The sequence below is a fragment of the Salvelinus sp. IW2-2015 genome, linkage group LG15 (genome assembly GCF_002910315.2).
Source record: "Salvelinus sp. IW2-2015 linkage group LG15, ASM291031v2, whole genome shotgun sequence".
In the NCBI taxonomy this organism is placed as follows: Eukaryota; Metazoa; Chordata; class Actinopteri; order Salmoniformes; family Salmonidae; genus Salvelinus; species Salvelinus sp. IW2-2015.
In genome coordinates this window covers 26,582,443-26,596,984 of record NC_036855.1, presented here as the reverse complement: position 1 = coordinate 26,596,984, position 14,542 = coordinate 26,582,443, and the positions used below count along the sequence as shown (strand labels likewise).

General features: G+C 43.0%; 1 protein-coding gene across 1 annotated transcript; it reads right to left on the bottom strand.

The window, feature by feature from the left end:
* Window positions 1-214: 214 nt before the first annotated feature.
* Window positions 215-14,431, bottom strand: LOC111974344 (type I phosphatidylinositol 4,5-bisphosphate 4-phosphatase-A). The gene is made up of 7 exons (XM_070447348.1): window positions 14,180-14,431; window positions 12,819-13,076; window positions 5,070-5,197; window positions 4,700-4,752; window positions 4,037-4,127; window positions 3,602-3,715; window positions 215-1,914 (listed from the first exon to the last, which is right to left on the bottom strand). The coding sequence occupies exons 1-7, from the start codon at window positions 14,295-14,297 to the stop codon at window positions 1,813-1,815; spliced, it is 864 nt and encodes a 287-aa protein (XP_070303449.1). The 5' UTR covers window positions 14,298-14,431; the 3' UTR covers window positions 215-1,812.
* Window positions 14,432-14,542: the final 111 nt, after the last annotated feature.

Below are 14,542 nucleotides of genomic sequence, written 5' to 3'. Positions count from 1 at the left end.
TRTTGATCACTGGTGCACATCAAAGCATCATGGAACRTCAACTTTTRATTTGAATAGAATGTAACTGACACTGTAATTCCATTATAAAACAGCCTGTGAATATGTCTGAGTATCTGTAATGCCACTGTTTGGTTTTCATTATTGTCTTGTATTATGRTGTAGTAAACTGTCTTTAAAAGGAACACAAAAAAAAGAAGCTTAAAACACATTCTGATATTTTCATACATCATGTCTTTATTGTGTGTAAACAAACTCATATGAGCATCAGCCAGGTTGTTGATTATTGGCATCATTAACATGATCAATATTGTACATAATATCATGATTAAAACATGATCATTATAATAAATAACAAGATATTTTAAAATATCCATTACTGCTACCGTCAGTTCTGTCAAGCAGGGTAACCATCTCAAAGAGCTGTATGTGTATCCATCTGTTTGTCACTGTGTGTGTGTGTGTGTTTAAAATGATGCCATTTGTGGTTTAAATGTTTGATTGTCTATATGTAAATGAGGAATGTGTGTGTGGTAATCTGTGGTAATCTGTTCCCGTGTCCAGAGGCTTAATGTGTTAGTAAGTCAAATAACAACTTTGCAGATTCCCGTTAAAGTAACAWGGGTTGCAAAAATAACCCTATTGATTAACAAAACAAAAAATAAAAGTTCTCCAAGAATCAAATCATGTAGTGTTATGCAAACAAGTGCAATATCGGTTTAGCAATAATTACTCTTACACGAACAACAAATGTGTACAATTTAAACAAAAAAGTGAACATTGCTGAAAAAAAAAAAAAAAAAAGACAAAAAGAAATGACCACATCCAAACCACAGACAGGATATATGGTTAGATGAAGTGTGTTTGAACATGCAGGTAGTGTGTATAGATTATCTTCAGCAACCGTTTCCTCTTACCCTGACTGAATCCCCAACGGCACCCTACTCCCTATTTAGTGCACCACTAGAAGAGTAAGGGGTCTACAACAACCACAGCCTGCGTCTGTCACCAGGGCCTCATCATGGTACATTTAGTGTAGTAAGACCATAGAGTTGGATAGACAGCACACTTGGCACAAAGCCAGTCTTTTCTCTAYCTTTCACCACCTTGAAGCTCTCTAGTACATCTCTAGGAGTTCCACTGAGAGCTCATGTTGACCTCACTTGTAAGCTATTAGATGGATAAGAATACAATATTAACCAAGAGCACAATAAAGAGATGATCAGATCACTTGTGTGTAAACTGAAGTCGAGGAGAGATGCTTTTTCACGCTGGCTGCCTACCACTACAGTGACAATCACAATTTTGGTATGTATGTGTGGGGAATGAGAGTGTGTACGTATATATGTGTGTGTCCAGTCAAATTGTTGAYTCTTTTCCTCCAACTTCTTTAAGGCTTCTAAGCTGCTTTGGATCATAGACAAACACTCCCAGACAGATTATGCAGCATAAATATCGACTCCAACATACTGACAGACCTCACTCTGACGATGCCCTAGCAAGCAAACCAATAGGCACCCTYTTCCCTATATAGTACACTACTTCTAACCTTCGACCAGACTGAGCCCTGGTCACAAGTAYTGCACTATTTAGGGAATAGGGTGCCCTTTGGGACACAATCCTAACCTCCCTTCAAACCCAGCTCCATGTCTGGGAAAAGGAGGGTAATTTAGGTGGTGTTCACCTTACACTTGCCTCAATTTAGCTTAATTTGCCTTTCAACAACGCTTCAAGGGTTATCCAAAACAAATGAATGAATCTCATGTAAAATGCCCCAAAAACAGAACATATATTCAGGGTTGCGGAGGAGCAGTCTTATCCGAGGGCTATGTCATCATTTAAGACTTGGTTCCACTCAGCCATGCCATGATATGAGGCTCTGGTGTGTCTGCCAGCGCCTGCCATAGAGAGACTGGCCTAAGCAACGATTAAAACAGGGAAGGGAAAGTAGTTGAACATGTTAAAGCAAACTATTCATCAATTCATAAGTAATATAGAAGTCAAGCTACTGCTCTTTTAGGAGTTTAGGATATTATTCATCATCCAGTATGGAAACACAATGACAAAAGATTAAAGGGAAGGAGGGGAACTTCTTGGTTTGATCTTCAGTTAAATAAAAGGCACCAGGGTAGGGCTGGGCGATATGGCTTAAAAATCACATCTTATGGACGATACATATACACACACCTAGATTGTTTATGTTCTCTCTAAATAAGCTTTGTTGTACAATTAAAAAGGTCAAATACTCTACATTTCAAACAGTCAGAAATAATCCGATTAATTCAGGGCTCGTAAAATTAAATCTAGGCTAAATATGAGCCTACAACAATTGTCAGACCCACTAATCACTTAATTATTTTATCAAAATAGTTTAAACCTGCTTTTTTGAATTAAATCACTGATCTGACATCCAAGTCAGTCTATGAAAATGCCCTTTTTGTTTACAAATTTAACCAGAACCAAGTATAATACACATTCCCTAATAATGACCCAACTTCTTGTAGCAGGCATTAGAGAAAATGAAACACATGTCTCAAACAATCTCTCAAGCACTAGCCCACGTGCTAGTTAGCGAGTAGCCAACTAATCTTTATGGTTTCGAGTTTAGCCAACTTGGATCTGCTCGCCAACAAGGCAAAACAGTTGAATTGTTATGAACGCGCCCTTCTTGTCCGTCTCCAATTGTTTGAACAGAATGCTAGTCTGTCCACTTRGTTCAGATGTGGAAATCAAGTGGCCTACCTTATCTCATAAAGAGAACTAGTTAATATAATTGTGTTTTTTGCTTATTGCACATTTAAAAGCTAGACTAGACAGCTAGTAGAACAGTAATGCCACGCGCAACATGGAACATTTCTTTTCAGGGAACAGACGTTTTAGTAGTGTCTGCTCTGTGCGTAATTTGAGGAGTTGAGACATAAAAAGGGTATCGTTGAAAAGGTTAACTTCTCCTCTTCCAGTAAAATAATGTTTCAATGTTTTTTGGTGTCCATATGACCGATTCTGTTGGACCAAACCGGCAAATAGCAAGTTGAAACCGCTTGTCAGACAGGATGTTGTGTGACAGGGGGAGGGGCTTGGTGTGTGTGTAAACAGAGAGGAAGAGGCGAAGCGAGAGGTTTCACTCACCAAAATAAGCCCAATGCGTTGCTATGTTGTTTTCTTAACCTAAGCTTATCGGCTGCCTTCCCGCCTTTGGGACAACGACTCACAACGTTATAGCGGAGACATAAGCATCTTGTCATTATATACAGATCTCTGGTGTAAATGGGAAGGTGCACAGAAGAAGCGAAGGAGACGAGACCAACAAGACAACAAACTCTCAGAAAAACGATAAAAATAAACTAACTAGATTCTTGCGATACAGGCATTTGGAATAACGCGCAAAACATCAAATTAATTCAATATATCGCCCAGCCCTACTCAAGGGTGAAGTTCACCCTAGGTACAGATCTAGGATCAGCGTCCCTTCCCACAATCCTGACCTTACCCATTAGTGGGGAAATTGCAAAACGGACCCAAGATCAGCATCTAGGGGCAACTTCACCCTACACCTGTGTGTGTGTGTGTGTGTCTATGTGAAGTTCTGTAGGGGCTCACTAACAGGCATGCAGGCCCAGTATAGAGCCCGACCCAGGGTCAGGAGTACCAGCAGGATCAGCATGGCCCAGGAAGCATAGATACCCCCGTAGGCCTGGGCCTTCACCCACGTACCTGCCTACAAAACACAGAGGAAGAAGACTTAGACGCAGCATGTTACAAGGCTAKGGGTGGTGTGTTTGTGATAGAACTGACAGTGTGTCATGTAAAGTAGCCACCTGCAGCACAGAACACACACAGACAGAGACAGAGAAAGGAGAGAGAACACAGAGACGTAGACCCAAGACACATACAGGGTTTTCCCTTAGCTAAAAAAGGGCTTAGGTGATTTGGCGTGGCAGTGGMTGTGAAACATGACGATATTATGCATTTTTTAAACATCGTGTTCTTGGGGGTGTGTTTATTGTGAGGTGTCATGTAGAGTGGACAGTGTACTCACCACCAGCCCAGCAGTGGAGATGCTGAAAAGCAAGCATAGTAGAACACACCACAAGCTCCGCCTTCGAGGGTACCTCTGACCAATAGAGGAGCTGCATGTCGAAGSGCATGACAAAAGAGAAGGGAAAATGGTAAAAAAAAAAATGTATTACATGAAATATACCCAGAAGAATTGGTGTGACTTGCTTCGGCTGTCCAAAAGCATTTAATGGTAATGGAACTACTTAGGTTTAAATTATTAGTTGATGAAGCAAGTCACACTAATAAAAGTTACGTAAGAGTCACTGAGCTCAACTTGAGATGTTGCACACAAGACCGTAAGGAGCTTATGCTGAAGACTAACGGTATGGGAATCTGACCGACTGCTGACAACTGCCTACAAGGGGACACATACATATTTAAAATATACTATGAAGGACATCAGTGGAGGCTGGTGTGGAAAGGACAACTCATAATAGCTGGAATGTAATCAAAACACATGGAAAGCATACYTTTGAAAAGTTCCATTAATTACATTCCAATCTTTACTAMGAGTCTGTCCTCAGTTTTAAGTGCCAGCCACCACTGAAGGACTTCATCTTGAGCATAATTGTGGTATAACCACAGATGGACTTGGCTGTATTGACCGAGCAGCCTATGGACYGAGAAACCAATAGGTACTCACACTTTCCTGCAGTGTGGGCACCTGGCGAGTGTCCTGTCAGTAAACTCTGTCCACTGAAACACATTACAAGAAAGTCAAGTAAATATAAAATATTATACAATATGTCAACTCATTAGTCCAGTAGAGTATTATCCATGTTCGCAACATTCAAGAATTCCTGGCATTCATAACTGCTTTGGTGTACACTGTTGCTCTTTCTCAAATCATCTTCCCTAGATTCCTTTTRCTCGCATCCTTCTGAAAATGCATTGGACAAGAAGGTCTAAAGGGGAGGAACCGTCTCCTTAACAGTCAAGGAGAAAGAATGTGAGGAATCATGGAATGACTCATTGAGATAGAGCCTAGCTTTGAGGGAGGTGAAGGGTCGTACCAGGAAAGTGTTGTTGCAGTGTCCACAGGAGACGCGAGCTCCGGCCGGCTGGGGTTCAGGGCTTGCTGGACCAGGGTGGACTGGACCCAGGTTTATTATCCTCTTACTGGGGAGCACAATCACAGAAACTCACTGTTCAGTCTAAGTCAGTATTACTAGCTAGGTTCAAATACAACAGCGTTACCACACAGGAAAACAAACATAACATTTGAGTCATTTAGCAGTTGATCTTATCCAGAGTGACTTCCAGTCAGTGCATCCCACTGACTATAGTAGGGAAAAACAACCAGTCAGTCATTGCAAGTAGACCCTTTTTCCAAATAGCCGTTATCAGCATAGTCAGTGCCAGGAAGAAAATTTTAAAAACTCAGCAACCACTTACCTCGCTGTTCAGTCGAAGTCAGTATTACTAGCTAGGTTTAAATGCAACTGAGCGCAAGTTCCATACCGGTCAACAAACGTATCTAGGGGCCTGGGTTAGCCTAACGTAGCCCTTGCTGTACTAGTATCAGTGTGAATTAAGGGGTTTCAAATACTGTAACAACTGTATTCACCAAGTAGACAACATGCCACCTGGACAAACTATCTTCATATCCAGGCAGTGGTTGTGTTCAAAATATTCCCTATATAGTGCACTACTTTTGACCAGGGCCATATGGCTCTGGTTAAAAGTAGTGCATTATTATAGGGAATTGGGTGCCATTTCAGTCATATGGTGCATTCGGAAAGTATTCAGATCCCTTCCCCACATTTTGTTACGTTACAGCCTTATTCTAAAGTTGATTAAATAACTTTCCCCCCCCCGCAATCTACACACAATACCCCATAATGACGAAGAGAAAACAGGTTAAGACATTTTTGCAAATAAGAAACTGTAATACCTTATTTACATAAGTATGCCGACCCTTTGCTATGAGACTCGAAATTGAGCTCAGGTGCATCTGTGGTAAATTTAATTGGACATAAATTTGGAAAGGCACACACACACCTGTCTATATAAAAAGGTCCCACAGTTGACAATGCATATCGGCGCAAAAACCAAGCCATGAGGTCAAAGGAATTCTATTTGCCATATATTTTTCAACTGTGAAGTTTGAAAGGTTCTGAACCTTTCTATTCTAAAAGTTTGATTGTAAATTAAAGAAACATTTTTGATAAAAAGTACTATATTATTGATCAATGGAATTTTCAAAATCACCCAGCAGGGCTATTTGCAGAGTTAACACCAGGTAAATGCTGAAATTTTTCTGCCTTCCTTGAACCTGCGACCAAAAACAAGTGCATTCGGAAAGAATTCAGACCCCTTTACTTTTCCCACATTAGTCTTACTCTAAAATGTATTAAAATAGTCCCCCCCCCCCAATACCCCATAATAAACAAAGCAGGAACAGGTTTAGTAATTTTTGCAAATTTATCAAATAAAAACTGAAATACATTTACATAAGTATCCATTGATCATCCTTGAGATGTTTCTACCACAGTTGGAGTCCACCTGTGGTAAATTCAAATGATTGGACATGATTTGGAAAGGCACACACCTGTCAATATAAGGTCCTACAGTTGACAGTGCATGTCAGAGCAAAAACCAAGCCATGAGGTCAAAGGAATTGTCCGTAGAGCTCCGAGACAGGATTGTGTCAAGGTACATATCTGGGGAAAGGTACCACCAAACTCTTCCTAGAGCTGGCCACACGGCAAAACTGAACAATCGAGGGAGAAGAGCTTTGGTCAGGGAGGTGACCAAGAACCCGATGGTCACTCTGACAGAGCGCCAGAGTTCCTCTGTGGAGATGGGAGAACATTCCAGAAGGACAACCATCTCTGCAGCACTACCAAGCAGGCATTTATGGTAGAGTGGCCAGACGGAAGCCACCCCTCAGTAAAAGGCACATGACAGCCCACGTGTTTGCCAAAAGGCACCTAAGGGACTCTCAGAACATGAGAAACAAGATTCTAAGGTTGAATGAAACCAAGCTGGAACTCTTTGGCCTGAATGACAAGCATCACATCTGGAGGAAACCTGGCAACATCCCTACGGTGAAGCATGGTGGTGGCAGCATCATGTTGTGGGGATGTTTTTCAGCAGCAGGGACTGGGAGACTTGTCAGGATGCATCGTCAACTGTGGGACCTTATATAGACAGGTGTGTGCCTTTCCAAATTATGTCCAATCAATTGAATATACAACAGTTGAACTCCAATCAAGTTGTAGAAATCTCAAGGATGATAAATAAAAACCGAAAGCACCTGAGCTCAATTTCAAGTCACATAGCAAAGGGACTGAATACTTATGTAAATAAGGTATTTCAATTTTTTATTTGTAATACATTTGCAATAATGTCTAAAAACCTGTTTTCGCTTCGTCATTATGGGATATTGTGTGTAGATTGAGGAAATGGTTTATTTAATCAATTTTAGAATAAGGCTGTAACTTAACAAAATGTGGGGGAAGGGGTCTGAATACGTTTTGAATGCACTGTATATCAATGATTTAATGGTCCGCCCGCATTCTGTCCACCATCAATAGTTTAAACTTCTGGTGCCAGAGAGAATGACATAAGAAAGTAGTCAAGACGACTAGCTTAATAGAGCCTCCGCAATGTATATCTCACTAGGTCAGGATATTAAACCTCCTCCATGTATATCTCACTAGGTCAGGATATTAAACCTCCTCCATGTATTACTCACTAGGTCAGGATATTAAACCTCCATGTATATCTCACTAGGTCAGGTTATTAAACCTCTACCATGTATATCTCACTAGGTCAGGTTATTAAACCTCCACCATGTACATCAGTGGGGAGAACAAGTATTTGATAACTGCAAAATCGGCAGTGTCCTACTTACAAAGCATGTAGAGGTCTGTCATTTTTATCATAGTACACTTCAACTGTGAGAGACGGAATCTAAAAAAAAATCCAGAAAATCACATTGTATGATTTTTAAGTAATTAATTTGCATTTTATTGCATGACATAAGTATTTGATCACCTACCAACCAGTAAGAATTCCGGCTCCCACAGACCTGTTAGTTTTCTTTAAGAAGCCCTCCTGTTCTCCACTCATTACCTGTATTAACTGCAACTGTTTGAACTCGTTACCTGTAAAAAGACACCTGTCCACACACTCAATCAAACAGACTACCTCTCCACATGGCCAAACAGAGAGCTGTGTAAGGATCAAGGGATAAATTGTAGACCTGTACAAGGCTGGGATGGGCTACAGGACAATAGGCAAGCAGCTTGTGAGAAGGCAACAACTGTTGGCACAATTATTAGAAAATGGAAGAAGTCAAGATGACGGTCAATCACCCTCGGTCTGGGGCTCCATGCAAGATCTCACTCGTGGGGCATCAATGATCATGAGGAATGTGAGGGATCAGCCCAGAACTCACGCGCAGGACTGGTCAATGACCTGAAGAGAGCTGGGAACACAGTCTCAAAGAAAACCATTAGTAAAACACTACGCCGTAATGGATTAAAATCCTGCAGCGCACGCAAGGTCCCCTGCTCAAGCCAGCGCAGTCCAGGCCGTCTGAAGTTTGCCAATGACCATCTGGATGATCCAGAGGAGGAATGGGAGAAGGTCATGTGGTCTGATGAGAAAAAATAGAGCTTTTTGCTCTAACTCCACTCGCCGTTTTGGAGGAATAGAAGGAAGTACAACCCAAGAACACCATCCCAACCGTGAAGCATGGAGGTGGAAACACTATTCTTTGGGGATGCTTTTCTGCAAAGGGGACAGGACGACTGCACCGTATTGAGGGGAGGATGGACGGGGCCATGCATCGGCAATCTTGACAACAACCTCCTTCCCTCAGTAAGAGCATTGAAGATGGGTCGTGGCTGGGTCTTCAGCATGAACACGACCCGAAACACACAGCAGGGCAACTAAGGAGTGGCTCCGTAAGAAGCATCTCAAGGTCCTGGAGTGGCCTACCAGTCTCCAGACCTGAACCCAATAGAAAATCTTTGGAGAGAGCCGAAAGTCCGTATTGCCCAGCGACAGCCCGGAAACCTGAAGATCTGGAGAAGGTCTGTATGGAGGAGTGGCCAAAATCCCTGCTGCAGTGTGTGCAAACCTGGTCAAGAACTACAGGAAACGTATGATCTCTGTAATTACAAACTAAGGTTTCTGTACCAAATATTAAGTTCTGCTTTTCTGATGTAATAAATACTTATGTCATGCAATAAATGCAAATTAATTACTTAAAAATCTACAATGTGATTTTCTGGATTTTGTTTTTAGATTCCTTCTCTCACAGTTGAAGTGTACCTATGATAAAAATTACAGACTCTACATCTGTTGTAAGTAGGAAAACCTGCAAAATTGTCAGTGTATCAAAATATGTTTCTCCCACTGTATATCTCACAGGTCAGGTATTAAACCTCCTCAATGTATATCTCACTAGGTCAGGATATTTAACCTCCATATATATCCACTAATTCCAAAATGTCCATAATATTTGTAATTCCTTAAGTGCATGAGGGTAATAATTTGTAGTGTGATTCTTTTAATGTCCATTGAGGTACTTAAAACCTTATTATAATCTCTCACCATAATAATTGAGTCATGTATTGCTTGTAAGAGCGAGAGAGATATATATTTCTAATAGTTGAAGTCGGAAGTTTACATAAATGAGTTTTAATGACTAAAACCTAAGTGTTTCAACCATTCACAAATTTCTTGTTACCAACTATAGTTTTGGTAAGTCAGTTAGGACATCTACTTCGTGCAAGACAAGTAATTTTCCAACAATTGTTTACAGACAGATTATTTCACTGTATCACAATTCCAGTGGGTCAGAAGTTTACATACACAGGGTGGACCGTCTTTAAAACGCATGGAAAATTACAGAAAATTATGTCATGGCTTTAGGAGCTTCTGATGGCTAATTTACATCATTTGAGTCAATTGGAGGTGTACCTGTGGATGTATTTCATGCCCTACTTCAAACTCAATACCTCTTTGCTTGACATCATGGAAATCTAAAAATAAATATCAGCCAAGACTCAGATTTTTTTTTTTTAGACTCCACAAGTCTGGTTCATCCTGGGGAGCAATTTCAAACCCCCTGAAGGTACCATGTTCATCTGTACAACATAGTACGCAAGTATAAACACACATGGGACCACGCAGCCATCATACCACTCAGGAAGGAGACACGTTCTGTCTCCTAGAGATGACGTACTTTGGTGCGAAAAGTGCAAATCAATCCCAGACAACAAGGACCTTGTGAAGTGTAGGAAACTGGTACAAAAGTATCTATATCCACAGTAAAACGAGTCCTATATCGACATAACCTGAAAGGCCGCTCAGCAAGGAAGAAGCCACTGCTCCAAACCGCCATAAAAAAGCCAGACTAAGGTTTGCAACTGCACATGGGGACAAAGATCGTACTTTTTGGAGAAATGTCCTCTGGTCTGATGAAACAAAAATAGAACTGTTTGGCCATAATGACCATGTTTATATTTGGAGGGAAAAGGGGAGGCTGGCAAGCCGAAGAACACACCCAACCGTGAAGCACGGGGTGGCAGCATCATGTTGTGGGGTGCTTTTCCTGAGAGGACTGGTGCACTCATAAAATAGATGGCATCATGAGGGAGGAAATGATGGATATATTAAAGCAACATCTCAAGACATCAGTCAGGAAGTTAAAGCTTGGTCGAAAATGGGCTTCCAAATGACAATGATCCAAGCAACTTCCATTGTGTAAAATGGCTTAAGGAACAAAGTCAGGTATTGGGAGTGGGCATCACAAAGCCCTGACCTCAATCCTATAGAAAATGTGTGGGTAGAATGAAAAGCGTGTGCGAGACAGAAGGTCTGCAAGCATTAACACCATCTATGTGGCACATAGTCGTCAGTAAAATATGTAAAGCTTGGGATCAGAAATTCAATCCAACTTATTGTGGAATGTTTAGGGAATGCTACCGCAAACTTGACCAAGTTAAAAAATTTAAACACAAACAATTCCTACAAAATATAATTGGTAGATAAGTATGTAAACTTCTGAATCCACTCGAAAAGTGTCCACAAATATACACACAATGACATAACAATGTAGGATTATTACTACTCGAGACAAATAATGTGAACAGTTTCCCATTCTTAAAACTTATAAGTGCTGCAGTTATGCCTACCAGAACGGAATATTTTGTAATTAGGTATTAAATTCAGGAGTCGCAAACACATTTATAAATTTTTTAGCTAGGGGTGGAGAGTCATGAGACCTGCTGACTCGTCAACTGATGCATGTATGCATATATCAAATACTTATTTGTTTCGTTTTCTTTTCTTTGCGACACACGTGGATCATTAATTGGACATGTAATTATAGCAAATCAGTTTATGGTCCAATAGCATTAAAGACTATATCCGAAGTTAGATTGGATCGAATTGAAGATAGTAATAATATGACCTTTTGGTTTCTAAATTAAAAAATTAGCCTTACCAGTAGGGGCACAGCGATCTCTGAGAGTGACTATGACAGTAGGTAGACATTACAGGAAGCGGACATACTTCTTCCCTGCTGGTGCATTCTTGTGGGATCAGGAGGAGGACAGAGACACATAAGAAGGGGGAGAGAGAGGAAAGGAGGAGAGAGAGGAAGGAGGAGAGAGAGGAGGAAGGAGAGGGGAGAGGAAGGAGAGGGAGGAGGGGGTAGAGGAGGGGCAGAGGAGGGAGGGAGAGGAGAGGGGGTAAGGGGGGAGGAGAGGGAGAGAGGGGGTAGAGGGGGGAGGAGAGGGAGGAGAGGGGAGAGGGAGGAGAGAGGGGGGAGGAGAGGGGGGAGAGAGGGGGAGAGAGAGGGGAGAAGAGGAGGGGGAGAGAGAGGGGGAGGAGAGAGGGGGAGGGGGGAGGAGAGGGGGGGAGGAGAGGAGGGGGGGGAGAGGGAGGGGGGAGGAGGAGGGGGGAGGAGAGGGAGGGGGAGGAAGAGGAAGGAGAGGAAGAGGAAAGGAGAGGAAGAGGAAAGGAGAGGAAGAGGAAGAGAGAGGAAGAGGAAGGAGAGGAAGAGGAAGGAGAGGAAGAGAAGGAGAGGAAGAGGAAGGAGAGGAAGAGGAAGGAGAGGAAGAGGAAGGAGAGGGAGAGGAAGGAGAGAAAGGGAGGGAGAGAGGGAAGAGAGAGGGGGAGAGGGGGAGGAGGGGGAGGAGAGGAGGAGGAGAGGGGAGGAGAGGGGAGGAGGGGGGAGAGGGGGAGAGAGGGGAGGAGGGGGGGAGAGGGGGAGGAGGGGGGAGAGAGGGGGAGGAGAGAGGGGAGGAGAGAGGGGAGAGAGGGGGAGGGAGGGAGAGAGAGGGGAGGAGAGGGGAGAGAGGGGGGAGAGAGAGGGGAGGAAGAGAGGGGGAGGAGAGAGGGGAAGAGAGGGAAGGGGGAAGAGAGGGAGGGGGAAGAGAGGGAGGGGGGAGAGAGGGAGGGGAGGAGAAGGGAGGGGGGAAGAAGGGGGGAGGAGAGGGAGGAGGAAGGGAAGAGAGAAGGAGGGAAGAGGAAGGAGAGGAAGGAGAGAAGGAAGGAAGAGAAGGAGAGCAAGGAGAGGAAGAGGAAGGAGAGGAAGAGGAAAGTGAGAAGAAGAGAAGGAAGAAGGAGGGGAGCGGAGGGAGAGGAAGGAGAGGGAGAGGAAGGAGAGGGAGAGGGAGAACAAGCCAAACAAGATTAACAAGTCATTATCAGGGTACCATTTTGCAACGCAACCTAAATGAACACGCAGGTAGATGTAAGGTACACATAGGACTCTGTTCAGAAGTAGTGCACTACACAGTGAACATTTGAGATGCAACCTAAATGAACATGCAGGCAGTAAACACTAAACAGGTTAGCCACCGTAGCCTCGTTGCAGACCCCACACTTGACCACATGCTGGTGGAGCTTCCCCTCCACGCTGATGAGGCTCTGACACACCCTACAGCTGATGACTGGCGCGCTGCCACTCTCTGGGGAGGTGAGGGGGGAGTACGGAGGAGGGTCCTCCCCCAGGAGCACTGAGGGCTGGGTGGGGCTGGGGAAGGGAGGGAAGCCTGAAATACAGAGAGAGGGAGGCACATTTAAAATGTTGGTCATTTTAGCTGACACTCTTATTCAGAGCGACTTAGTCAGTGCATTCAACTAACTAAGGCCTTAGCAAAATGTACACAGTGGCAGAGTAGTGCACTGCCGCTGAAACAAGAAAGGGTTACACAGAACTTGAGGCTGGAGTTCCAACTGAAAATGAGCTTTATAAAAAAAAACTGCAGGGACTTCTCTCTGTGTGTGTGTGTATGGAACTTAACATAATTGTAGTACGATTGACAGAAATCAGCAGTTACCACTATACAAATAACTTCAAATAAATCAGTTGTTTGTAAATAAATACATTAAAAGGCATATTGTGAACAAACATCTGTTTTACCCCTCAACTCATGCCGTTGTTCTAATATGTAGGTAAGTACAGTAGCCCCTCCCAATTACTGTCTCAGTTGGTCGTCGTCTTATATTGCAGTAATTATGAGCTTCCCTAGTGGCCCAGAGCGGTGTCAATCAAATCAGGTGTTTTGGTTACATACAACAGAGATTTGCAAACTAGCTAGCTAGACATCACTGGCGGTATATCTTCAAATAACTGTAGAAATATTACACTACTAGRTATCATTTTATAATAGGCCACCAACATCTCAGAARTACCAACAATATTATAAYCACGTGGATCACCTGGTATCTTGCATACTATACTGAGCAATTAGCTAGTTGGGCTACTTAGTTAGCCATCTTTGGGTAGACAAAGTTATAGTTAGTTCCATACATAAAACGCAAAACATCATGGGTGTTTCTGTTTAGTACATCCCTGCAACTATGATGACTAGCCGACAAAATGCAGAAAATGCCAAAACGTTACAAAAATGGAGCCAATTAGCTAGCCAGGTGACTAGCTAGTTATTCGGTTTGATGGGCGTAGCAGCCAGCTAACCGCTTGTTAGCTAGCTAACAGGCATGCTTGCATCAACAGCTGGCTAGCAACCACGATTCATTCCCCAGATACTAACTGTCCATGTAGATACCAAGAAAGCAACCTTTCGTGCTCTTGACTATCTGCAAATCATAGTGACCGACGCTTTGGCTAGGTAGAACATCCATGGATACTCACTTTGTGGCTTATTTGGTAAACCATAGGGAGCCGAGCCTGGTGACACTCCGCCGTTACCGCCGACAAGAGCACCATCTCCAAGATCTGCTAGTAACGGGGACCTCTCACCGTCCGCCATACCGAGAGCAAATGCGTGGGAGGTGCAGAACCGTACAGTGCAATGATATGGAGCCGTTATATTGTTGTGTCCAGGATTTTGTCTGAAACGTATGCGTCACATGATCACACGTTCGCTGCTGTGACTGTCAGACCATGCACGCTTCCCCATAATTGGTCAACACAGCCCACAACTGCCTATGATAACACAGCATATTGCATAGTAACAAACAAGAATGGTAACGCTAAAATATAGCAGAGGGTGTT

Coding starts and splice junctions, on each gene's coding strand:
- LOC111974344 (XM_070447348.1), bottom strand. CDS start 14,297: ATGGCGGACGGTGAGAGGTCCCCGTTACTAGCAGATCTTGGAGATGGT. Junction 5,198..12,818: donor TTGCATCTCAAATGTTCACT/GTGTAGTGCACT, acceptor CTGAACAGTGAG/TTTCTGTGATTGTGCTCCCC. Junction 4,128..4,699: donor TGCCCACACTGCAGGAAAGT/GTGAGTACCTAT, acceptor TTCGACATGCAG/CTCCTCTATTGGTCAGAGGT.